At 37.7% G+C, this 26,944-nt stretch overlaps 1 protein-coding gene across 1 annotated transcript; it reads right to left on the reverse strand.

Moving 5' to 3' along the window:
* On the reverse strand, positions 1-26,878 carry EIF3M (eukaryotic translation initiation factor 3 subunit M). Its single transcript, XM_038404473.2, has 11 exons — positions 26,748-26,878; positions 24,146-24,278; positions 20,562-20,700; positions 19,466-19,589; positions 18,773-18,867; positions 12,331-12,414; positions 9,346-9,445; positions 8,628-8,709; positions 1,616-1,759; positions 774-834; positions 1-294 (listed from the first exon to the last, which is right to left on the reverse strand). The coding sequence occupies exons 1-11, from the start codon at positions 26,787-26,789 to the stop codon at positions 174-176; spliced, it is 1,125 nt and encodes a 374-aa protein (XP_038260401.1). The 5' UTR covers positions 26,790-26,878; the 3' UTR covers positions 1-173.
* Between the last annotated feature and the right edge of the window lie 66 nt (positions 26,879-26,944).

Below are 26,944 nucleotides of genomic sequence, written 5' to 3' on the forward strand. Positions count from 1 at the left end.
TTTCCCATTTTACTTTTATTGCTTTTGTAGCTCGTAGTTGAGTCTTTAATGTCTTAAAACCAATTACACATATTTTGGAGACAAAAAAACTTCAAAGTTGTCAAAATGAAGTTTTGAATGTTTTTACTATGGTTTTGGAATCTGCTCTGAGGCAAACAAAAAAACCGCAACATTCAGGTATCAGAAAGACTGAGGAGACTGTTTTTCACTTGATTCAAATTTTGTTTCCAGGAGTTAAGTGTGTCATACAATTGTTGCCACTGCTGCTTTCCAAAAGTCCGATGTGTGCTGTTACTATAGAAGTAAAACAAAATTGAAAAAGGGATTAAGACACAGCATTTTTGCTATGCATTGCTCTTCTAGAATATATCTGTTTTGCTTTTGTACATTTCTAGCTAGAAATAAGGTAAATGTAATCCTCAAATTCCAAATTGAATATGGAAACATCTATTTTTAATCTCTCTATAAAAGGCTTCACCATACCCACGCAGTAGCCTTCCCCAAGTAATTAAAGCTGCAAAAGTCATTAGTATTCTTGCCACTGTTAGGTCATTAAATGAAATGTGCTGGAAAATAGGACTCTCTTATTAAATAAGCTAATCACATTCAATCTGAGCTTTAATAAAATTATGATAAATAGCAACTATTTAACTACCGGCAACTGATAGGAACAATACCTTGCTTCTAGTTAAAATATTAAACAGCTATATTAAATGAAATAATTAGAACACACTAAATTGTTCTACAAAACGCGGCAAAGAATTAAGTCTTACCTGACAACTACTTTTCTCTGTGTCTGATCAATTTTGCAGTTCACCATCTTTGTCTTTACAGCTGAAAAAAATAAAACGATTTGAGTGATATTTTCAAGAGATAGCAAGGACATAAAATAGTATAAGCATCTTTAAACTCGAATTCATGTAAATATATACAAATAACAACTTGCTGGATGTTAAGCCAACAGTGAAATAACAATCTGGTAGGCAGAAAAGCAAAGTGACGTAACAAGGTCATCCATGAATTCCTATGGTTTGGTGCCAATCTATTAAAGCAATATCCTGTACAGTTTTTATGAACTGTTCTCCCCTACAAACACATCCTGTTTTAATGACAGCAAGCAAAAACAGATGACAAATTAAACCTGCAAACAATTTATTAGTTCTATAAAGGATTATTTGAAATACAATTCCTGTCACTGAAAAGAAAACACTTCTCAAAAGTCAACAGTTGGCTAAGTCTTTAAATATGATGTTTCACACATTAAGCCCCCCCCCATTTGTATTTCTAAATTTATGTAAAAATTAAACCACATGTGGCTTGACAGACAAGTCTACATTAAAACAAGCAGTACCTTTTCATTGCTTAAGTTATAATATTCTATAGAGCTGTGTACGGAATTTGGCAAACTGCATGTAATGTTCTCTTAAAGATAACTAAGTATCTGTATTATAAGAATGGTGTATTTATCCAGCTTCTGTGTGTTAAACAACTGCCAATCATGTAAGCCCCAAATCACATCTGTTCTAAAAATCCTCAAAACAAGGAAATAGTTTTAGAATAAAAACAAATAGTCCTCATGAAAAGTGTAAAATATAAGCATGCTTACTCTTCTTACCATCAATGACAAATGCTTCTACATCATCTGCTCCAATCTGAAGTTCCTGCTGCATTGTGTCAAATGAGATTTCTTTGTTTTCCACTGCCATTCCCATAAAAGTAAGTAGTCTCATTTTTGCCATATTCTGCTCATGCAACAAGCCTGCACAACAGAGCATTGATAGTTTATGGGTATGAATTATAATTTGATAAACAAGTTTAATTATTTTCCACGTTCTTTCTACTACATATGCCTCAGAATAATTTCAAATTCACTTTACATCGTTTGAGTAAATGTTCCCTATCTGGCTTTATCAACATTCCTGCATCTACCTTGTGCTTTACAAAGACACCCAATTTGCTCTTAGGTTCTTCTGGACCAGTTATTGGCACTGAAAATGCAGAAAAATGCAGAAAAACAGCAAAATCTTGGGTATTGATCAACTAGTGAACAGTCAGCTCACATCTCCTTGAAATGTAACAGAATTTATATATTCCAAATTCGTTACAGCAGTGTTTCCCAATACGGGGGCAGAATGTCAGAAGATGGGGGGTAGACAAAATTAGTTCAAAGTGCATCACCAGACAGAAGAGAAACGCAGTGGAACAGGGATGCCCAAATGACCCTAATGGTGCCCAAGCCCCCTCCCACTGCTACAATATCCTGAACTCTCATCCCCCTTGGTCCTCTTCCAGTATACACATACTCTGTGGCTAAGACTAAAACGGAAGGTGGCTCCTTGAAGGCAACGTCTCTCTTGATAATGCTCATTACTAAAAGCAGATTTTTATTTATTTATTTATTTTTAAAGAAATATATCCTGTTGAGAAAATATATTAGCCTTAACAGGAGACTCCTCTTAGACTTCGAAGAACAGGACACCTAGTGGCAACATATTCCCAGACATGCAGAAATGAAAAAATATTAAAGGAAATGGAAACATACCTATATTGGTACTTGTATAGCCCTCACCACCATAGAACAGGAGGCGTCAGTCGTCAGTGTATTATCTTTACAACACTCCTGTGATGTAGGAAAATGCTAATGTGCTCATCTTATAGATGGGGACACAGGCACAGAGATTACATGACTTTCTAAGGCCTTCACACAGAAAGTCTGGCAGAGCAGGGAACTAAACCAGGATCTCATGAATCCCAGACCAAGCCTTAAGAACTAAACCATTCTTCCTTCCTCAAGCAAGGCTTATATATGGCCTTCCCCAACTATCACACCTTATCTGGATATTCTTATTCAGCCAATCAAGTTTTTGGAGCTAAATTCTAGAATCTGCATAAAGTTTAATTAAAATTAACTTTAGTCACTTTAATCCAGTGTAACAGATATTCACACAGCTCAGTAAATATTTAAGTTTGAAATTTATAACATCTGTATGCCAATAAAAGATCAGGGAAGCACATTATTACAGGACATCATGTTGTGTTAATTAGCAATAATTATGATGCAGGTTCCCTATCTGGCACAGATTCAACAAAAATGTGATCATCATAACTCAAATGAATGAATGAGAGCCACCAGCAACTATAGCTAACTGGGTGTAATGGAAATCTACAGCCATCAAAAAATCAATTAGTGCACATTAACCCTAATTAACAAATGCAAATGAGATGCTGATAAACTTTTTGATGCAAGAAAGGTTGTTGATAACACCAGATTAGACGTGGACATGTTAGGGCGATTCAATTGACACAAGATAATGCTACTATTGGCCTAAGTTGTCAACATTAATAAAACAACAAATTGTAACAAACTGATGCCACCTGTAGGAGCCTTTATTGAATAGCTTTTACAGACTAATTTCATTTTCAATTAGTACTGAATCCAAAACAAGAGTAAAACTGAAGCAAGTACTCTATTAGATGCCAAAACTTACTACTTATAATTCATTTTACTCTGTTATTCACACTAATTTATAATTTCAAAGCATCATGCCTATCAAGAGGAAACAGCTAATTAAAAAAAATTCAGGAAAATAAGTTTAAAATGAAGCTATTTATATCTATTTAAATCTTCCTGAGAGATTTCTGTATTCTTTTCTATCCCCGGAACGGTTTTTAAAAGGTTTAGATTAAATGTGACCAGAAAATGTTGCTAGCATTGTAATTCAAAACTACTTTTACATGTGTGTAGAATCCTGGCCAAGACAAAGAGATTCCTTACATAATTTTCTGACAGTTCAAACAAATACTAGGAAGTGAGAAAGCTATTAAAATTGGACATAGATTACCTTTTTACCATTTAAAAATAATGTTCAGTTAGAAAAGTAAGTTTTACAAGAATTAGCATATGTTAAATATACTGAAAATCTCTAAATTTTCAGATTTAAGGTATTTACTGATTAAACCTGTATATAGGAAAGGAAGCAAGAATAGTACCGATCATATTGGTGTGTGACCATAACACACAATAGATGCAAAGCATTTATTGTATATTTCAAAAATCAGCAAAACTGCATTTAGCAATTATTTCTAGGAACAGACAAGCAACTTATTTATGGAGCTTCAAATGTATGAAAATAGTTTAATGTATTACAAATGGCCTCTTTTGCACTAAGTTCTATAGTCATTTGTATGCTTTTCTGACGTTTCAAATACACTCATGCAAACAGTAGCTGTGCTCTACCTTATCTACAATACACAAAGTGTGGCTATCAAACAGCAGGCTCTCTCTTGTCCATAAAATGGAAGTGCATATTGATGATTCTAGTCATACTTTTATATTTTAATACAAAGTTCCAGTGTCTTAAAGTTTTCAGTAAATTTATTCTCAGACATACTACAATGAATTAAACCAAATGATACCCATAGTTTACATTGCACTAAACTATGTTTTGTTTTACAAAACTATAACATTTTTCTTGAATACCAGGAGTGTCTTCATTTAAGTGTCATTTCAAAATCAAAGTTATAAAAAAAATATTTTATGGAAACATTTATTCATTACCAATATGTCAAAACCTTAATGTAGTAATAAAAAAATCTGCATCATTGAGCAATTTCTGCATTGTCACTGACCCCTGTCCTAAAAAGCTGCAATATAGAAAATGTAATTTTACTGCATGCAATAGCTTCTGAACCAGTGCTCCTTTGAAACAGTCAATTACACATCAATGGGGGAGTGTCAAAGTGTTAATTACTACTCCTTTTTTTCCACAGTGTGTAAATAAAGAGGGTGCTGACATTAACATTCCATTGCATAGCTTCATGTGATGAAACAAATTAACTGGGACAGAATGTGGTTTGCCAAAGCCCAATGCATCTGCAATGCACAAACATTTGCATCTCTTTATATTATTGTACTTCACCCTTGTTATACAGCTAGGTGGTAGAGTTAAATCATTTAAGCAATAAAAGTTTAGAAGTAAAGGCAGAGGAATCCTCTTTTTTGAGCTATGAATAATGAAGTGCTCATGGAAGTACAGGACCAAGAGATTCTTCCAGGTATGGTGTGGGTAGATACGATACAAGCTGCCTCGCAAAGTTTTGTTAATACACCCTAATTCTGACCTGCACAACAAACCAGAATCTTGTCAGCTGAACAAGGGTCAATCACACCAAAGCTTGGTGAGCTCTGAATCTAGAAAATGGGGACTAAGAGACTGTCTACTCTTGAAAGTTAATTTGGAGTAAGGTGTTGTCTGAATTCAAACTCTTATGGCTATTTCTGAATATAACTCCTTGTGTGACACTTATTTTGGAATAAGAGTGCCTTGTTCCTGTTAAACTGAATCAGAAAAGGCACCCTTATTCTGGAATAAGCCTACTAAATTACATGCCGTCTTGGATTTAAACAAGATGAGAGGCCAACTCTGACTGAAACATTGACCCCTAACACTCTGTCACTTCAAACCCTACATGCGCTCTTAAGGCATGTTACTCTAGAAAGTTGCTATACCAATATAGTTAAAGCAGTACAACTTCCCTAGTGTGGCTGCAGCTCTACCACTATAAAGGTACTTTATACCAGCTGATATAGCTATAACTTAAGCGGTATATAAGGCACCTTTCAGATAACATTGTGTCCGCATTAGGACTTTTACTGATATAACTATTTTGGTTAAAAAAAAAAATCACCTTCCCAAATCAAAACAGTTATACAGGCCAAACTTTAGGACAGAGCAAAGCTATACTATTATCTGAATCAAAAGTGTTGCAGGGTTCATAAATACAGAACACACAAAAGTTCTGCTCAGTGAGTAAAAATCTAAACAATTTCAGATGTGTATAGGAAAAAATGCTTTGGTATCAAATTATTTAAAAATTAATGCATTTTTAAAAATTCTGTATACAGAGCACTCTTCAGAAGCCAGGATGAAACCTTTATGCTTATAGACTGACTACTGGTACCAAGGCTCTGAGCCATAACAGCATGGTAATAAGGCAACCATAGTTATAAGGCAGGAGGTCAGAGGATCCCTTACTGGTCTGGATAATACCCTAAATGTCACAGTAGACCAAGCCTTATAAAAAGTTTTACATTGTTTTACTGGAGAATACACAAAAGATGTGCTCAGTGATTTAAAATTTAAAGCTAAACAATTTTGGTTCTGCATATGAAAAAATGCTTTTGTATCAAATTATTTAAAAGTTAATGCATTTTTTGAAATTATGTATCTAAAGCACTGTTCAGCATAAGTTGGTGAATTTTCTTACAGTACCCCATGTTCCCAAAAAGCACCACATTCCAGGGGTGTCTTGCCAAGATGAGGGCTTCACTCCAGCATCTCAAATGTGAATTTATATTTTGTTATCCTAACTGTTTCGGATTTCTGGACAAATGTATCCTTTTAAGCTCAATTTCTGATGCCTGTAAGAGAACTCTCTCTCATTCAGTCTTATGACATACAACTTATGACAAGTTAATTGTCCAACTACCAGAATATAAAAAGTGTAACGTGTCACAGTAACCTTCTCCCCTGCCCCCTGCTGTCATTCATGGTAATTATTGTGTAACTGACATTGCCAGGTTATTGGGAGAAGTTACATGAGTACTCATGTAATGAAGTAAAAACTGTGGGATTATTTTGTAAATGTATAACTTATTCAGAAGAGTTAGCTCTACTCAATAATTCTTTGTGCTCTTTAACCCATTTTTAAAATGCGTTCTTAACAGAAGCTGTCAGCCCTTTATTACCCAACCACAAGCCACAATGCATTAAAAAAAATGGAACACAGGAATTACAATACGGAATTAGGTTACTGATGCATCTCATCTGGCATCATATCTCCATCAATGAACTGCTTCAGAAGAAGGTGTAAACCCTCCAAAAATCAACAATTATGCAACAACATGCCCATAGAGTAGCTTATTCCTAACCCCAGGTAGCTGTTTTATGTCCCGCAACATGGGGATTACATTTCCCTTTGAATTTATTATTAAAACTGTAGATGTTCTTATGGATAAATGTCTAATACTTGACGCATTCTTGTGGCAGTGAGTACCACAGATAGTTGTGTGGTGAAAAAAATCTATTTGCTTTTATAATTTTAAAATTTGTTTCATTTTAAATTTGTTTGAGTGCCTGCCTACATTTGTACTCATTTGTATAATATGCTTATTCTCATGTAAGAAACTGGAATCCTAATATTTCAGCCCAGTGTATCTTATTCTATAAAGGGAATGGAACCCAGTGTATGCTTTGATGCATGGATTGTATAAAAAATTAAATAGTGTTAAATGTCAAATTTAAAACAAACTTATGTATCTGGCTTTCTCCATAACCATTAATATTCTCAAGACCAACTGGTTTGCTTGAAAACATCTGTTCCTGAGCAGAATATGACACAGTGACACTGCTTTGAAGCTTCATAGTCATTATTGAGATAACTATCCATTTAAATCATACTAAGATTTTACTTGACCATCACAAAACTAGTATAAGTTTTTCTCCTCTGAAAGCCACCAGGCAATTAGTTATTTATGCTCAGGAACAAGTCAAATTTCTGACCCCCTATTCAGGTATTTACTACAGTGATACTTCATAAATTTTAGTTTGCTTCGATTCAGCTTAGCACTATCATATGTAAACAAATGTTTAGAGCAGAGGTAGTCAATTATTTTTTGTCAAGGTCCAAATTTCTTGGTCAAGGTATAGTCAAGGTCCAGACTCCAAAGAAAATAAAAAAAAAACGATGATAATAATAAGTAAATAAAAAGATTTCGGGGTCCATTCAAAAGCATCTGGTGGTCTGGATTCAGGGCACACCCTGCTTATTGATTACTCCTGGTTTAGAATGTCACAAATTTCAAATTCTTGTACAACATTGAAGTGTTACCAACAGATTTTTTAACAACTCCCTTACAATTAACACCACCTATGAAACATAGTACCTGAATAGGAGATAAAAGAAATCTACAGGTACTTGTCTTTCTATATAGAAAAATGTATTAAAGCAAGTACCAGAAAACGTATTAAGATGTCTGACATGGGATTGCTCATACATGAAGTTGACAAGCACAGTATTTGCTGTTAGAGAAAGGAATGTATGAGCTCAAGACAAACTGTAGTCTTGTCCAAAGATGGATGGCTAGCTAAGAGGCCTTAACCTCAATGAATAAAGAACTTGTGGCAAAAGCCCCAAAGATTAAACTGGGGTGAGAAAAGCAGACAGGTAATACTAACTCATTCTAGCTAAGAAAAAGCCACAATTAAATGTACCTCCAAGTGACTGAGAAAAAGTTTCTAAATATCTATAATTAAAGCCTAGTACCTGTTAGGTTCAGTAGTCATCTGCCTCTTTGCGGATATCACTATACTCTCTATACACATAAACTAGTAAGCTGTAATGTAGGGCATAGGCAGGACATGGAAGTGTGCCACAATTTATAATTCCACATCAGTTGTCAATGCACAGACATTGAGCGTAATAGGGGATGCTAGGCAACTTTTAAAATAAAATTAAAAAAAGATTAAGCTTTGAACCAACTGAGCAGGGAAGGCCATTGAAAGTTCCATATCCAAAGCCATGGAAAGAGTAGTAGAAAGTCAGAAATGCAATAATTTAAAACTTACCAAGAGAGTCAATGAAGTCTTTGTTGTTCTGATAAAATTTGACATAGGATGCTAATTTAGCACTCACAAAAATGGTCAAAAGCTAAAGAAAAGAAGGAAAACCTCAAATATAAAAGCAGTTTAACTAAATGTCATTACACTCAAACTGAACAGGTACCTCATGAGCATTTGCACTGAAGGCACATGAAAAGCTCAGGTGCAGTTTAATGAATCTCTCTGAATGTACTTACAAAATGCAAATGGCATCAGAAAAAAAAAAAAGAATGAAGTTAACCATTTAGGGCCAACATCTGCCGCTAGATAATGACCACTCCCACTAACTTCAAAATGGACAATTTGTCTTGAGCTTGTTTTCCCAGGGCCTACCTTCGAGTTCAAAGGCAGTTGGTGCCTATGTATCTGATGGCAAAATTTGGATCTTAGTGACAAGATTTCCTTATCCAAAGTGCACTTGCTTTAGTGATTATCTGTGAAGATCATATTCATCACCTTAAATTAGATTTGTACCCTTTTCTTACAATTAGTCTAAGAAAACAAATTGCAAATACATTTTTTAATTAATCCCTTGCTCAAGCATCTCTTGCAGGCCAATGGTTGTTGTTCCTGCATAGGATGCAGCTGAAGTAAGTCAACTTCAAAATAGATTAAATCAACAAAGAAAAAAAAAGCCCACTCAGGAGATGTCAAAACAACTTTTCTGAAAAACAAAGTTACTTACATCATGTATAAGTTCTCCTTCCAAAAATTTCACTGGTTTTAAGGCAAGAAGATGGTCAAAGAGAAAGGTATTTGGGTCCTTCAGTGCTCGGACAATACATCTAGTTAGGGAAGGAAAGTACACATGGGTTACAATAAATAAATGCGCTGCCAATTAAATGATAATATTTATTGTGCACTTCCACAGTGCTTTCTGGTGAATCCAAATACAATAGGCTCGCATCACCATTGTGACTATGGAAGTATTTTTAACCGCCATTTTAAAGAAGGGGAAAACAAAGTCACAGTGATTTGTCCAACATCATAAAGAAAGATCGGTAAACTATCTTTAATATCACCTATAAGCTTCATAGAACCAAGTCACTTTGGGAAGATGGATTAGACTCAGACACGTGACACAAAGCAGAACAAACACCAAGAAGCTTAAACATATTAAGGTCCATAATTTACTAGTTGCAGCTAAAAACTTTCAACAGTCCTATAAAGTTTCTATAACTCCTGAAAAAACACTTTTTGTTAAACTGCATGTTTAGTAATTATATTTACAAGTAACCAAGGTATAGGATAATATTAGCATTACACTAGGGCTTAGAAGTCCCAACCAAGATTATGATCCCATTGCATCAGGCACTTTTCATTTACTGTAAAAGACAGTCCATGCATGGAAAAACTCACAGTCTGAAAAAACAAGACAAATAAAACAAGTGGAAGCAAAGTAGTATTAGGATTATCTCACTTTACAGATAGAGAAGTGAGGCATGAAAAAATTAAGTGACTTGCCCAAGGTCACCCAGGAAGTCTGTGATAGGGCAGGACTGATCCTAGATCTCCTGAATGCCTTAACCTCAAGGCCACCCCTCTCTTCTCAACACTGCTAACAGGTAAGAACAAAAGTACTTGGTCACCAGACTATAATACACAAGCAGAAACGAGTATTTGGTATGATAGTTTGGTCTTAAGGGTATTTTTTTGTACATAGATATGGGTATTTGGTGCTAGTAAGTATACAAAGGTTAATTCAGTAATATAAGCAGATCCGGTATCAATGATTATAGTTAAGATTGCCTAACACTCTCTATTATGAAAACTTATTTTCAGATGCTCTACTTTTGCCAAACTTTAATCATATTGGCTGAAAATTCCCATGCCAGGCTCTTCCTCAGACTGAATCCCTCCCCTGCCCCCCTATTTCAGTGAAAACAGTTCAGCCATTTTAGAGAACAAGATTAAGAAAAATAGATAGTTTTGACAACGTTATCCCCCCAACTCAACTGTTTTGCTGAAAAACTCTAGTATTTCCATGCTTCGGAACAAGAACTTGAAACATGGCAGGGGAGAATCTTAGGGTCAGAGAGGTGCATTTCTACCTTCCTGTGAAAACTAATACAGGTCTGGCAGACTTAAAAGACTCTGGAAAAAAAAAAAATCACAATTTGCACATGCTCAGTAGAGCTTGTTAGATAGTGCTAAAATCTCCAAACATGCTAACTAAACAGAGCATGCTCCTAAGCCCCGCATTGAGCATTTTGGAAGGCAGAGACCAAGATGGGTTGGGCTGGAAACCAGGAGGAGTCCATGAGTTAGTTCTAATTCTCCCACTGGTAGTTATTAATTCTATGCACTTTGAAACCATTATTGCTGGGCAAGGCCTCACATCTCCAACTTCGGAGGCAGTCAGGCAACATTCACTCATTTTACAAATAAGGTAAGATGATGTACTTCTTTTTAAAAAGTTTGCTTTTTAAGAGAGGGGGAAATTACATAAAAATCCTACTTTTGAAAAACATTGAAGTTGAAAACTCAAGCACTCAAGAGTTAGAATTGTTGCAAGAATTCAGCCCTCTCACATGTGCTACAATAAGTCTTTAATTACACGATCACATGCTGTTTGTTCTACAGCATTCTGTGCACAGAATGAAACAGATAGCTGCAAGAGAAAAGAGGCATGCTTATGTTTAAGGCACTGGACTGAGACACTGGAGAGCTGTGTCCTCTGCATCTCAGACTGGTTTCAGGATTGTAAGCTGTGATTAGCTACACATCTCCTTTAATCACATTCTAGGTGAAGGATTTTCTAGTGATCCATAGTGTGGTGATCCATGTAGCAGTTCCTGTTAATATTCTGAATTTAAATAACTTTATTGAGTAGATCTGAGGGAATGCTACATTCCCCAAATGTAATAAGATTATCACATATATCAAAAGTTTTTGCTAGCTTTGATGTATGTGTGACCAAAATGTTTAAATCTATGGGTACTCTCAGAAAATGGGCACGGTATGACCTATTTGCTCACAATCTCCAGAAGATGTTAGGATTAAATCTATTTAAACAAAACTGAACTATAGCATCCGCTACAAAAAATTAACTTCCTCAATTTATTGCATAAGAATCAATGTATGTAAGTAATTTACTCAGCAAGAGCAATGAAGATGACCAACAGGTACTACTTAAGAGTATCCCATAACAATAAGACACTACACTGAATGAACTCAATAGCAAGGATGACACTTTTCACAGTATTTTGAATATAACTTCTATAACCTTCTTTCTGTGTTATCCAAAGCCATGGAATGGTGTCTTGTACTCCATAAGACCTCCCAGCATACCCTCTGGGAGCAGTGAAAACTCAGAAAAATGGCCTTTTATAAGAAGTAGATAATTTTAAAAGAGTATTTCATATAAAGTAACCTTCATAAAAACATGCCTTTCTCTCTGCTGCTGACAAGTACTTCCTGACCTCTAACCCTCCAGCAACAAGCCAGCACAATCCCGTGCGGTTTGAGACCAACAGAATATTGAAAGGTAGGAAGACTCGCAAAGGAATCAGCTGAACATGCTTTGTGGTGTTTAACAAAGCTTTGGCATTTAAAAGTCAGTTGTGCAACTGACTGTTCAATGCTCTCATTATTTGAGGCACTAAGCTCATAACCATACAATTACTGCATTACAAGTGACCTTCAAGGAAATCCAAGAGTTTCATATTACCTGTGAGCATCAACTCTAGCCTGGGAAGCATTATCCTCTGTGTAACTTCCCAACAGTTCCACCATTACTTTGGCTGCAGAGTCACTATGGGGGGAGGGAAGAGAAAAAAGTGTTACCTCAGGAATGCTGAAAAATAATTACAAGCTACTCAAATATTTAAATAACTCCATTATGAAGTTATAGTTCACCTGAAATTGTATTTGAAAGGATGTGGATGATCAATTTTAATTGCAGTGAAGAGGACAAATTAGCTAAATGTATTCATTCAATTGTGGTTTTACAAAATGTTTATCTTCACCCTTCATTTCATTCTCTTAAATTGATAAATTACCTGCTAGTTATGGAAAGCTTTCCTAGCTGGGAACCGCTTCACGTGATTCACTAGAACACTCTTTTTACACACATCTGGATCTAATCACTGCAGAATAAGTAGTACTGCACAGTTGACTTCAAAATGCAAGATGGCATATTTAAAGAGCATTTATGGTCAGAAAAGTGACTATGTAAAAGCAGCACCTTCTTACTTAACAGATCTGTTCTGTGAGCATTCAGAATCACATCTACTGACTTTAGTGTCAAAATTAAGTTTTTACTACTTTTTGCTCCTGAAAATCTAGCAAAGCAAATAAAGCCGAGAGTGAGCCAGATTTTTCTCTCTCACATTCACACAATTAAGTTCCAATTGCAGAATTTTTATTATTGGTCATGATGTGAAAGTCAGATAGAACTCAGCTTTGGTTTGCCAGGCTTACCTTTAGAAAAAATCTTTACAAGTAAACTAAGTAAAACTTGATATGGAAAGCTGTGGTCTTGTCTACGTTGAAGGTTTTGGTGGGTTTTTTTTTATTTATTTGTTTTTTTAAAAACAACATCCTACCAGCACTATCAAAAATGGAAATGCTAGTGCAGACCAGTTCCTAATTAGATGATGGAGTAGTAAAACAAAGCAGTGATTGATGTATATGCTAGTGATTTCACCACTGCTAGCTGTAGTGAAGCCACCAATTGTTGGAGGTTTCACAAAAGCTTCAGCATAGACCGATATAATACCATTTCTATAGTCACCTTTTAGAAGGTATAACTTCACTATCAAAATAAGAGAGGTGGTTTGCCACATGGACAGAAGGTTTGACCTTTTCTTTAATGACGCAAACTTTCTGAATGAGTCACTGAGACCTGGACAACATTACCAATAGCAGAATTTAACCAATTTTGTGATTTCTACCCATGAAATCACTAACAACTCTCTTCTGAAACTATCTTATTACTTGCTTTGAAGGGGCTAATCTACATTTGGAACCAAATCTCAAATCAGGAGGATACTAATTCATGCACTTTTCTGAAAAGTGTCTAATACATTAAAGAAAAAGATTCCTTCTCCCCTCCTTCCCTCTAGACATAACACTGGGGATCCCTTCACAATCAGCTCTATTTTGCCTGTTAGTAAGAAGCTCAAACTGATTATTCTAACCTTCAGAGTGTCAAAGTATTTTTGTAACATGAAAATCTGAACATTTCCTTTACAGCAATTCCAGGCACTGTGGATTTCCTTCTGTGATAAATTTGCAGATATTCTAATGTGTCCTTAAATGAAACAAGTAGATTTTTATTAACGGAAAGCCTCAAATTGCAAGGTTTAGCAGTATAGTCGGCATATAACTAGTTACCCTTAACCATGAACTCTAAACAAGTCAGAAAGGGCAGAAACCGAGTGATGAATCATAATCACCCCTGGCAGCACTGTGATACCAGCCACATATGGCTAGCCCATAGGGGGCTCAGGTGAGAGGTGTTTTTGTATTTTTATAGTACTATTCTTTTTTCATTATGTTATTATTAAAGAAAATAATATTCAAGGAGAAATCTTGCAAAGCTGTCACTTATTAGATCCTCTCTAAGAAGAGGCTTCAAGCTCCCACAGAATTCTGGCATGATGGGAAGCAAGAGATAGCTGATTCAATCTGGCAATGGATGAAATGGGAAAACATCTCTTTTGCCCAAGGTGTTGTGTACACAGCGGAATTTGCCACAGAACTGCTATTGCTGCAGAATTTTATTCCATGATCAAAGCTTAATTTTATTTTATTTTTTAAAATTAAGATTCTAGCCCTTTATGGTTGTGAATACAGTTGGCTCACCTTTGGAAAATCAACTGATGAAGTGCTGTCAGCATAAGGGCTAGTCTACACACAAACTTGCACCAAATTAACAAAAGGTATAAATTAAAAGCTTATCTAGGCAAGTGGTTTAAGTTATGGCCAACACAGTACCTGATGCATGTAGACTAGCCCTAAGGCAGTGTCTACATTAAGAGATTTTTGCATTGGCAAAGGTACATCAACGCAGTGAACCAGCATAAACACCTAGTGAAGACACAATGAATCAATTTAAGATGAGGTTTACTGTGTGTAGACAACCTGAAATAATGGCTGAGAGGCATGAACTGCCCCATGCATCTCAGAAAGCTGCTACCTATAAAACCTAGTTGTGAAAATTTAGGCCTTGCCTTCACTGTTAAAAATCATACGTTTTTACTAAAGCACCTGAGAGATCCCAAGTTATTGAAGACTAGATACTTTAGTTTTACCATCAGGCAAACTTGCTGAGGTCAGCCCTATACATGCATCTATTTTAGCAACAAAGACAAGGCCTCAAATGGCAACAATGTTAACTATTTCATTGCTGATCATTTTAGTAGATAGGTCCAGCTAGTGTGCTTATCTCAAACTGCCTCCTACAACTTCCCAGCTGCCAAAAGCACCGTTTTCCACCCACCTGCCAAGATTTCCAGCTTCTCCACTGATAAATTATTTTCAATTCTGCAACACTTTGAAAGTGAAAAAATTAGAAACTAAACTAAAATTAAAACTCACGAAGAATACTGTTCTGGTTGTAATATTTTCATATTTAACATAAACCTCTATTTTGAATTGATCTGATCTGCTGCAGAATTTAGGACAAGCTTGATGTGGAACACTAGAGCTTTGCTCTTATCCTTGCTATAGGGTATTTAGCTTATTTTAGAGAAAATATTTGCTGCTCACTTTTTAGAAAAAAAAAAAAAAAAGATTTTTCACTTGTACTTCCAGAAAATGTAAAATTAAGAATTTCAAAAAATTAAATTCCCTCCCCTCCAATCTTTTACATTCCCATAGAACAAGTATAGCAGACATTTCTGCCCTATTTAATTCAGTTCAATTTTGGACTGTGGATATAAATTTGGGTGCTGAACGTGGCAACATACATGTCTACATTTTACAAAAGCTCTCTACAATGCCGTATATCTCCTGTGTTGTGCACACTTGTATTTTTGATATTCTGCTGGAAAGATGACCCAGGCAAATACTTTCAGCTGCACTGGCCAATCTAGATGCATAATTAGACAAAAAGTAAATGGGAAGGAGGTAGCTGAAACCAGGAATAGAGAGGTGAGAAGGGGAACAGAGTATACAGGGGGGTTTAAATAAGATTTGGAAATCACAAGTCACTCTACATTTTAAAAATTCAGTGGGAGGATACAACTAATCTGTGTATTACAAGATCTGTGCTGAGTGCTTCCTTGGGAGCACCAGCAGACTGGAAGAGAGGCAAAATCTGCTATGCCTAGCAGTTTCACTCTGCTACAGCTGGGTACACACTATGTGCAGCTGCAACTAAGGCACAAAGCTCCAGTGGAGAATCTCTGCAGGAAGAGGCACAAAGAGCAGGGGAGGAAAAAAAACCATCTCCCCAACAAAATTCAGCTACCAATAAAGATCTCAGAAATAAGGCAACCCCTGCCATCTTCCAATTTTCCTCAGTTCACTGTGGAAAAATTAATATTATTTTCTTACTCCAAGGACGCCCAATGATTCTTGAACATTAGAAATAGGAAACTTCCATCAGAAAGTAGCAGGATTGTCACTTATTACTGTGGGATGGAAGTGTGCATGTTTAACATCTATATTTAAAGTAGCCTTCAGAAGTTACTGGAACTGTACACTCTATGGTCATACACTATGGAAGATCCATTAGCTATACATATCAATCAATCTTACAACAGCCGGTAAGAAATCAGAAAAGTTAAAAACCTCAATTCTCAAAACTTCTAAATAATTATTTCTCCATTTCCTTTGTTTATAAACAGACAAAGTAATTGAAGTATGACTTTATCACTTAATTTTTCCATTCCCATTTATCTTCTCATACTGCTGGGTCTAGCAACATTCCTGAATGCTAAGGCTGGAATGCTGCTTTGAGTTTCTCAGAGTATTGCAGATAGTGCCTGCCCATTGATCCAGGAGAATGATCTAGGTCAAAGGTCACTCTTTATTTTCTTTCCCCTAAGAAGAATAAGGTGCTCGAAAAATTGCCCTATTGATTGCAAACTCTACACTGACCCAGATGGTAGTGCCATGCATGCAGGAGTTTGTGAAACATATTTTAATGCTTAACTCTATAGTGCAGATATTTTTTTACAATTTTGGTAGTAAAGTGGAATACATTACCAAAAACAAGACAATTTAAAGAAAATTAATTCATATATAGATTTGCTAACTAGCCAAGTTAGTAAACAGTTAACTGTTTAAAAGACAATTGGAGCCAATTTGTTAACTTCCTCTTCAATTCAAAGATCTACATGTGGAATTTGAAAATGATAATGGAAAAGCAAGCTAGTTCGATTGCAAATAGCTTTTCTTTTAATTAGATGACTTAAATGGATGATCCTTTTTATCTTGGCTTATTTTTAACAACATTTGTAATGTTTGCAGTCAGCTAATTATCATTTTGCTTTAGAAAAACATAGGGCTCTATAATTCCATTGGAATAAGCAGTTTTTACAGAGTAGAAATGTATATTAACTCAGTACTTTCCAAACATAAAGCATAGACTCTTCATTACATACAAGGTCTTTGGTTAACCTCTCAAAGAATGTATAAGTCTTATTTTGGCCACCTGAGAGCTGCTATATAGTCTCATCCTCGAAAAAAGTATTCTAATGAAAATGGCTGAATGAATAAGAAGCTGAATGAAGGTTATGGCTCAGATCCTTGGCTACACTGAAGCCAATTTTACACCACAATATCATTGTAAATCATCCCTGATACCAGCTTAGCCTCTCTTGGGAGCCTTACCCCAATTTAGGGCAGGATCCCCCAAGTGAGAGCCAACATAGCAGTTTCCCAACATCCATGACCAGTGAAACCCATGAGTAGTTGATCCCTGGTTGCCATATGTGAAATCTAGCAGTTTATAAAAAATGAAAATCATTCCTCTCAAAGATTCATTTAAATACAATATTTTTTGCCCTCTTCTTGCAGCAGGGCATGTAGCAAAAACCATCACAATCACACTGTCCTCCCAAAAAACTGACCAAAACCTCAAACCTTTAATTACAAATGTTTTAATAACCTCAAGTCCTTTTTAATTAAGTGAAGGAGAGGGATACCAAAAGTGTGTGCATAATATTCTGAGGGGCTGTGATAATAAGCATAGTAAAATAAGATGCCTGCTTGTCCACAAAGATAAAGAGGGCTATCCATCTACATAAAGGAAATGAGTGTTAAAACGTACCAAAAATCCTGAAACTGTTGTGTAACAATTCTTTATTTAAATCTGAATGAAAAAAAGTTTACTTTTGTGAAGGCAAGGTTTGTGTCTCTTGTTTATCCTTTTTTATCAGCAAGTGTAAAGAGTTATGCTAACGTGTACAAACAAGAGCTGCTGTCAATTTATTAACACAAATTAATTTGCAGGTAGCCTGTACAGAATTACATAAAATGTCAAATTATTTTGGTCAGCCTACTTCATTAGATCAGACTCCTAATCTGATCCCCAATGATATTTTAAAACAATTCAGCAGGTATTATATTAACATTAATTCCCATGTCTAGTGCAAAGCTTTGTCTCAAAGGTAATGATTATAACAGCAGACTGAAAAGCAGTACTTGTGGCACCTTAGAGACTAACAAATTTATTAGTTTTATTAGCAGCACAAGTACTGCTTTTCTTTTTGCGAATACAGACTAACACGGCTGCTACTCTGAAACCTGTCAACAGCAGACTGATTATGATAACTTTGATTAATAGACACTCCCCCCCAACCAACTGAACAATAGAGATGGCATTACACACATTTTAAAACATCAAAGCTCAATTAAATAATAAACTTGGCATAATGCTATCATTTCTAGAAGGAAAGCAAAAGTTTTACTTTTGTAAGTTTATAGCTTTCAATCAACCCACTAACTTTAGTATCTAAGAAAAAACGGTTTAACTTAAAATTAAAAGAGCTCTTAAATATTAGTTTAAGATGTAATAAAAGTACGTCCAGATGTATTCCATGAGATTTAAAAGATTTATAGTAAATAGTGTAATGAAAAACGATTTCCCCCCAAATCTCATACTATATACTAATTTAAAACTACTGAAATTCTCTAGTTTCTTATTTAACTCAACATACCTCTTCTTGCAGTCCACCAATGCATCATACAGCAGTCTCAGAAGAGTATGTTTTTTCTCTGTGCTGAGATTCCAGTCAGAAATCCACTTTCGAACCTACATAGAAAACAATTCAAAAAGAAGTGCTGCAAACTTTTTCTGAAGAGTCATCTGACTTAACGTTAGAACTACAAATACTGCCCACTTAAACATGACCCAGGCTCTCCTGAAGAGGAAAAAGAATGACAGAAAGATCTTTCCCAGAGATCCCTGTCTGGCTCGTCTGGGTATTCACTCCACAGTCCAAAATCAGGAAAGTGCACCACTGGAGGGCCCCAAATCAGTACCTCGCACCCTCTTCCTAAAGGAGGAGAGTGGGCTTACAGATCTCAGCCTCCATAGTGAGGGACATCAAACTAGTGTCCAAAGCTGCTTACAGCACTTTTCCCACACGCTGCATATTCAAACAAAGCTCAGACAGATCTGATGTGTTTAACATCAGGGAGAGATGTTTACTTTCTAGTCTGCTATGAAGAGCAGTTTGACTTCGATTGTAGGGACAAAAACTTTTAATAGGTCAAAAACCACAATTAAAAATTTGCTTTTTATTCCAATTGAGCTTGACAATTTTAAATAGTGATACCCACTATGTATTACCTCTGACTTCCCGCGTACAGTTAATGTAGAAAATAACTAGTGACACCACATCAATTACCTGATCTAGTTCAGTTGGAATGTACTGAATGGCACCACATGCTGAGGCCACTTTAATAAGGCTGCAGTAGACTGTATATCTCACAGGAGTATTCTTATCCATACCATGGAAGAGATTGCTCAGCCTAAACCACAAAGAACAAATCAATTGACCCTAGCAGGTTTGGCAATTAATGAGGTGAATATGCAAAGACACCAATGTGTCCACTGACACGTGTACTAGTATATAAAACGTAAATCTGTCTAACCACCATTAGAGCCCTGTGTGCATACAAAATTTATATCCACAGATATAAAGCAGATATCCGCGGAGCTGATGGGCTCTAGCAACAACGAGCGAGACCTGCGGGGCCATGGCCAGCAATTGGGTCAGGAACTGCAGCAGCAAAAGCAGCAGCATGTTGGGCCACCACTTGTAGGAGCCAGCACCCAGCCTGGGCAGCTGCTCCGGTGTGGCTGGGCCGTCCCCAACTCCATCCACTGAGCCAGGCACCAGGCTCACTGGCAACTGTCCCTGTTCGCACTAGTGTGTGCAAGCGGCTTGCACGCTACTAGACAAGAGTCCCTTCCACACAGCGGTCCAGGAATATGCAAGCTGCTTGCGCATACTGGTGTAACCAGGGACAGCTGCTGGTGAGCCTGCTGTTCTCGCTCGTTGTTGCTATAGCCCTGCAGCTCCGCGGATAGCCACGGATATAAATTTTGTATCCGCACAGGGCTTTAACCACCATCATCTCAGTGCTAGGACAGAGATGATAATGGCTGACTGTTTTATAGCACATTCCATCAGGGGATTTCAAAGCACTCTAAAAACATTAATAAATTTAGCCTCAGAACATCCCAGTGAGGTAGGTAGGTATCCCCATTTGTACGGATGGGGGGAAAGAGGCAAAAAGGTGACAAAAATGCAAAGGTCACACATGTACAAAGATTCAATAGAAGCCAGTTTTCAATTCCTAGGCCTGTACTTAAAAACAAAAAACAAAACCAAACACACACACACACACACACACACACACACACGACTATCCCTCCTCCTGAAAGGAAGAATATTTTATAAAATATTTTAGTCCCCCCAATCCCTAAGGGATACTTACAGCTGCAGCCTCAGAGATGGACGCTCGCCTTCCCGAAATTTTACCAACTTCTCACACAGGCTTTCAATCAAAGCTTCTTGTTTGTCAGGTTCCAGGATAAGAAGCAGAGATACTACACTGTTCATTACACTTTCAACATCTATACATAAACAAAACATGCATCAACTTAACACTACAGGCAACAATTAATGCATCAGTGCTAGAAATGCTCCTGCCACTAATGCTTGTTTTGTCTCATCATGACATACTGGAAAAGGGCAATTCCAGCCTCAAAGGCTTTTTACAAAATCAGTTATTAAACTGGACAAATAACGTGTGTGACAGCAGCTCAGTTTAACCTGCAATCCCCTGCCAGTGTATCTTAACCCTATTTATTTTCCACTTCTAAGGTGGAAAGAGAATTTGGTCTCCATGACATCAATCTCAATATTCTATGGGAAGCCAATGTAAATTTCAAGATCTCCATCCCTATCTTCAAAACACTCAATGGATTGGGTTCAACACATCTAAAAGATCACCTAAAATTTCAGAATGAGGACTATGATCAATAACTCTGTACCTCAGGCACAATGGTACTTTATCACAAGGGTAAAGCTGATCTGCCAAAGACAAAGCTTTTTCAGGAGTCAGTCCCAGACCGTAGAACGAACTCCCACAGAAACTAAGGACCATCAATAAAGCTCATTTCCTCTGCAAGTGCAAGGTGCACTTTGACTTGTCTGCTCTAACAAACATAAGTGACATGTCCATATATATTTTTAAAACGTACCAAAACACTACACTGCAAACACAATCTCCCCTCCACTACCCTCCACCCCTGGGGAGAAGATAAGAGGAAAATTAACTACATGTGACAAATGTTCATTACATTGCTTAATGCATAACTGGAAGGCACTCAAATAATAGTGATAAGAGCTGTACAAGAACCTACAAAGAATATAATTCTCATTGAGACTGCCAACAAGGGTGCCAATTAATGGCAGCCATAGTTGCAGTTTGTGCTATGGACACCGGCTCATGATAACACAGACCCAAGAGCACTTTGGTTACTGAGCAGCCAAGAGTTTGCAACAACTTTCCATCACTATCTACACTGGTTCACTCAGCCCTTGCATAAACTATTTTAAATCTCAAATACCCTGATGTCCAATAAACAGATCACTATAATATTCCAATTCACTAGACTCACTAGAATGCCAAAATGGAGATTAGCGTTTCCAATATTTAACTTCTGGGATTAACTGTACACCCCAAAAAGCAACGTAAAAAAAAATATTAGCTTCCCCATGACAAGCATGACAGACTATTATGAATACAATCTTCTCCAAATAAGGCTACTTCCGTCTAAAAAAGTATGGTCATTCTGGCTATAGAATTATGGGGTCTGTCCATATATTTTACATGCATTTGTCTGATCAATATGCATAAATATTCATCCCTAAATGAATCCTCACCCTTTCAAATAAGATAGGCACATCAGCTATCGATTTTGTCACACCTAAAAGATATAGCCACATACAAAGAATAATTTAGAATATAGGATGCACAGAAACTCAGGTAAGAGCCATAGTACACTTAACATTTATTGCAATTAGTACTGCATCCTGTCGAAAGGTCTCAGAAGACAATATTAAATTTCTAGGGTAGGGTTAACTGATTTAGTTTAACCTCAGCGTTAACAGTTACTTGCATCAAATTTCCTCATTCTTCTTAAAGTTATGCTGCCTCTTACTTGAATGGGGCCCCCTGATCTCAAACAGCAACAAATCTTATTTCACCACTTATTTTTTAAATGGAAATTGGTTTTGTACATGATTAATCACCCATCTCAGACACAGTCATAAGAACATAAGAATGGCCATACTGGGTCAGACCAAAGGTCCATCGAGCCCAGTATCCTGTCTACCGACAGTGGCCAAAGCCAGGTGCACCAGAGGGAGTGAACCTAGCAAGTAATGATCTAGTGATCTCTTTCCTGCCATCCATTTCCACCCTCGGACAAACAGAAGCTAGGGACACCAATCCTTACCCATCCTGGCTAGTAGCCAGTAATGGACTTAACCTCCATGAATTTATCTAGTTCTCTTTTAAAACCTGTTACAGTCCTAGCCTTCACAACCTCTTCAGGCAAGGAGTTCCACAGGTTGACTTGTGCTGAGTGAAGAAGAACTTCCGTTCATTTTTTTTAAACCTGCTACCCATTAATTTGATTTGGTGGCCCTAGTTCTTATATTATGGGAACAATAACTTTTCCTTATTCACTTTCTCCACACCACTCATGATTTTATATACCTTTATCCCCCCTTAGTCTCCTCTTTTCCAAGCTGAAAAGTCCTAGCCTCTTTAATCTCTCCTCATATGGGACACGTTCCAAACCCTTAATCATTTTAAGAAAAGGAGTACTTGTGGCACCTTAGAGACTAACAAATTTATTTGAGCATAAGCTTTCGTGAGCTACAGCTCACTTTATCAGATGCATCCTATGAAGTGAGCTGTAGCTCACGAAAGCTTATGCTCAAATAAATTTGTTAGTCTCTAAGGTGCCACAAGTACTCCTTTTCTTTTTGCGGATACAAACTAACCCGGCTGCTACTCTGAAACTAATCATTTTAATTGCCCTTTTCTGAACCTTTTGTAATGCCAGTATATCTTTTTTAAAGATGAAGGGACCACATCTGTACGCAGTATTCAAGATGTGGGCGTACCATGGATTTATATAAGGGTCCAAACGATATTTCTTATTTCTTCAAAAGGAACTGCATATCAAGAGACAGGACTGAATACAGACATATTTTGCCTTGTTTAAACCACCATACTGAAGGAAACGCATTTCTTCACCACTGTGAGAAATTCTTCCCTTTTGTGGGTTAACAAGAGACTGTTGTACTGTAATAATGTTGATACTTCTACTGAATACAGTCTGTTCATGTATGAGTCTTTATGTAGTGAAGGCCATGGAACAGGTTTCCAAACCTTGCCAACAGTTATCTGAGAGGGTGTCTGTGCAAATGATTTATTTCGTCTTCTTTTGTGTCTGCATTATGCAGATTCAAAGAGAGGAGGGAAAGAATGGCTTAACTCCCACAGACCACTACACCATATGCCGCAGAGACTAAACACTGCCTTACATGGCCTTTAAATCTATTTGTGAATTTACACCAGCCAAGGACAGTGCGAGTATGGTATCATATCACTTTCACTGTAGGTGAATAACCTCTGTACATAGCAGTTTCAAAGTTCCCAGCTGGGATTCTTCTATTACTGACAAAAATTAATGTTCTTGTATAGGCTGGTCCCTTTAAAAATTTAGGGTCGGATTTTCAAAAACTCCCAGCACTGGCCTAGCTCTGCTCCCATTTAATCTAACAGGCGTTTTTACCACTGACTTCAAATGGGCGCAACGCTGAACACTTTTGAAAATTCTCATTAATGCATAATGAGCTTCCTATGAGTACTCTCTCTCTTGGTCTCTCTACCATGCAAGTGTTCTGTGTAACTTAAGGTGACTCACAGGCTCAGTCATCATAAAGTTCCTGAATATGCTAATCAAGACCATCAATACCAAGACTTTCAAAGACACAAACCTTTATCATCCTCCTTTAGACATACATCACAGACTTCAATAATATGAGCCAAGTCAATGTGAAGTCCACCTTCAGAGTTCTCTTCGGAGACCTCAGCTCCTTTAGATTTCAGATAAGCTCGAAGTTCTGCAGCCTTTTAAAGAAATAAAGAAACTAATACAAATGTACATACTACTAACAACATCTTATTGGCTGTCTTCACTTGAATGAAAAGGTGTGCTTTTAACTCAAATTAGCTAACTTGAGGTAAAATCCTAGTAAAAAGCAAGACAGTTAGCTGGTTCTCTCATAGTCTTGTGTGAAAACTACAAATGCCTTGCCTTCTCTAGGATTTTACCTCAAAGTAGCTAATGATCTGAGAACACACCTCCTCCCTGGTGACAAGGCCTATACCTTAACTTTATAATCCAACACTTTACTAAATGACAGAGTATAAGCTCTTTGAAGTCATACGTTTGTACAGCAACTAGCACCATAGGGTCCTGATCTGATTGCGACCTTTAGGTGCTAGTGCAATACAAAGATAAAGATGTTTTCAAAAGAATTTATATCAAGGATCAAAATTAAATAAACATGGTATTACTTAAGAAATAACTGAAAAGTACATTTCAGAACCACACAATATATTACAGAGATTTTGGATTCAATGTTTGAAGACCTGTTACTAGACATTCATGACACAAATTTCTAGTCTCCGTGGTTTGAGAGTATTTTCAACGTTTGTTTATTTTACAGAACTTAAAATATTTTTTTAAAAGCCTTCAGAAAGTAAGCAAGACAGATTGAAGCAAAAGCTCAAAGATATGAGCTAGCGCACACCATAATGGCAATTTTAATACCAAGAAGGTTGAAAGAATAAGTAATGTCAGATATCTGAGTTAACTTTCTTTTTGTCTCCTCAAACTGGGACTCTGGGGGAGGAATAAAGGAGGGAGGGAGAAATAAAAGATGTTAGAGGCATGGGATTTGGGAGCAGGAGATTAAGAGACAATATTGGATGAAATAATTAATATTTAAACTAATCAAAAACATAAGAAATGCATTAAATTTAGCGTTCTAACTTTGAGCAAAGTTTATTTTAAAGGGTCTCATGGAGCTCCCAAGCATTTTGATGGAACTTTTGCGATTTCCTATTCCCACAATCTACTGAGCTCCAGCAGGAACAAAGGTAATATATTTCAGTATTCATTTAAATAAAATGGTATGTAACATGTTCATCAGTAAAAAGAAAAAGAGTACTCGTGGCACCTTAGAGACTAACAAATTTATCAGAGCATAAGCTTTCGTGAGCTACAGCTCACTTCATTGGATGCTGTAGCTCACGAAAGCTTATGCTCTAATAAATTTGTTAGTCTCTAAGGTGCCACAAGTCCTCCTTTTCTTTTTGCGAATACAGACTAACACGGCTGCTACTCTGAAAAATATTCATCAGTGCTTCACTTATTTGTTTTCTAGTCTCAGGAAATGTTTTATGTTTGTCTTGCAAATATTGTTTAGTCCTTAACAAAGAATGTAACACCCTATAATATTTGAAGATTAAATATCAGCAAAATGATATAAACCTGAACTTTCCATTCAACACTATATATATGCTTTGTGTCTTCAAGAGTTTCATATTGCTGAGCACTGTTAAAATACTGCCTTGTTTCATCTTAAGAGATATTTCAGTAACAGGTGAAATGATACGGACAATATAAAGTGCTGTAGAATCATCTGGGATAAAGAGTTATATAGCTCTGGTACATTATTAATTCTGACTTTAGAAAGGCTTTGTATGAAAACTCCACCAGACCTCACGCTCAGTGCGCTGAGGATCAGTTACAGCTTCTAGCTATTAGGGCCATTCTAGGATGGACTGAAACTGACCACATTGGCGGTGTTATTGTAGCCCCGTTGGTCCCAGGATATTAAGGACAAGGTGGGTGAGGCAATATCTTTCATTGGACCAACTGCAGTTGGCGAGAGGGACAAGCTTTCTCAGAGCGACAAAGAGCTCTTCTTCAGGGCTTGTCTTTCTCGCCCACAGAAGCTGGTTCAATAAGGGATATCGCCTCACTCACCTTCTCTCTCTCTCTCTCTGGAGCTGGCCAGCCGATTACGGGGACACCGGCAGGAAGATCAGTTGACGCTTTCCAACCCCACCCCCCTCCCGAGACAGGCCTGAGGCCGCCCAGCCCGCAAGGCACGCACGGGATCGGGATCGGGATCGGGACCGGGACGGGGGGGAGGGGGAGCAGCACAAGCGACAGGGGCGGGCGGTTCTGGTGGCTTCCTGAGCGTCCCTCCCCCCGGCCGTTAACAGTCAGGCTGCCGGGTCACTCAGCCCGGGCGCGCCGCGGGCTCCCTGCCCCCACCCGACAGCCAGGCGGCTACTAGCCCCCCCCCCCCGCCGCCGAGGGCTGGTCCGGGTCCCTCGGCTTGACACTCGGTGGGTTTGAGTCAGGGAAGCCGGCGCCCCGGGACGCGGGGAAGCAGCCAGACACGCGGTGCGGGCCGGAGCCGGCACGGGGAGACCCCAGGAGGGAGCCGGGTGCAGGCGGAGGAGAGGCGGCTGCAGCGCCCAAACCGCGGACACCCAGCGGGCTTCCCCAGGTCCCCTAACCTGATCCTCCTCGGTGATGTCGATAAAGGCCGGGACGCTCATGGCCGCGACGGCTCCCCTGCCTGGCCCTGAGAGAGCACGCCACCCGCACCGGAAAGGCGGTGGCGCGTCACTTCCGGGGCAGCGCACAGTCTGCTTCCGGGGTACTGGCCGCTCTGCCCCTCCCCCCCCCCCGCGGGCGCTGGCGGACGCCCGCC

This window comes from Dermochelys coriacea, chromosome 6 (genome assembly GCF_009764565.3).
Source record: "Dermochelys coriacea isolate rDerCor1 chromosome 6, rDerCor1.pri.v4, whole genome shotgun sequence".
Classification (NCBI taxonomy): domain Eukaryota; kingdom Metazoa; phylum Chordata; order Testudines; family Dermochelyidae; genus Dermochelys; species Dermochelys coriacea.

Coding starts and splice junctions, on each gene's coding strand:
- EIF3M (XM_038404473.2), bottom strand. CDS start 26,789: ATGAGCGTCCCGGCCTTTATCGACATCACCGAGGAGGATCAG. Junction 19,590..20,561: donor CCATCTCTGAGGCTGCAGCT/GTAAGTATCCCT, acceptor TTTGTGGTTTAG/GCTGAGCAATCTCTTCCATG. Junction 1,760..8,627: donor AGACTTCATTGACTCTCTTG/GTAAGTTTTAAA, acceptor TCTGTTGTGCAG/GCTTGTTGCATGAGCAGAAT.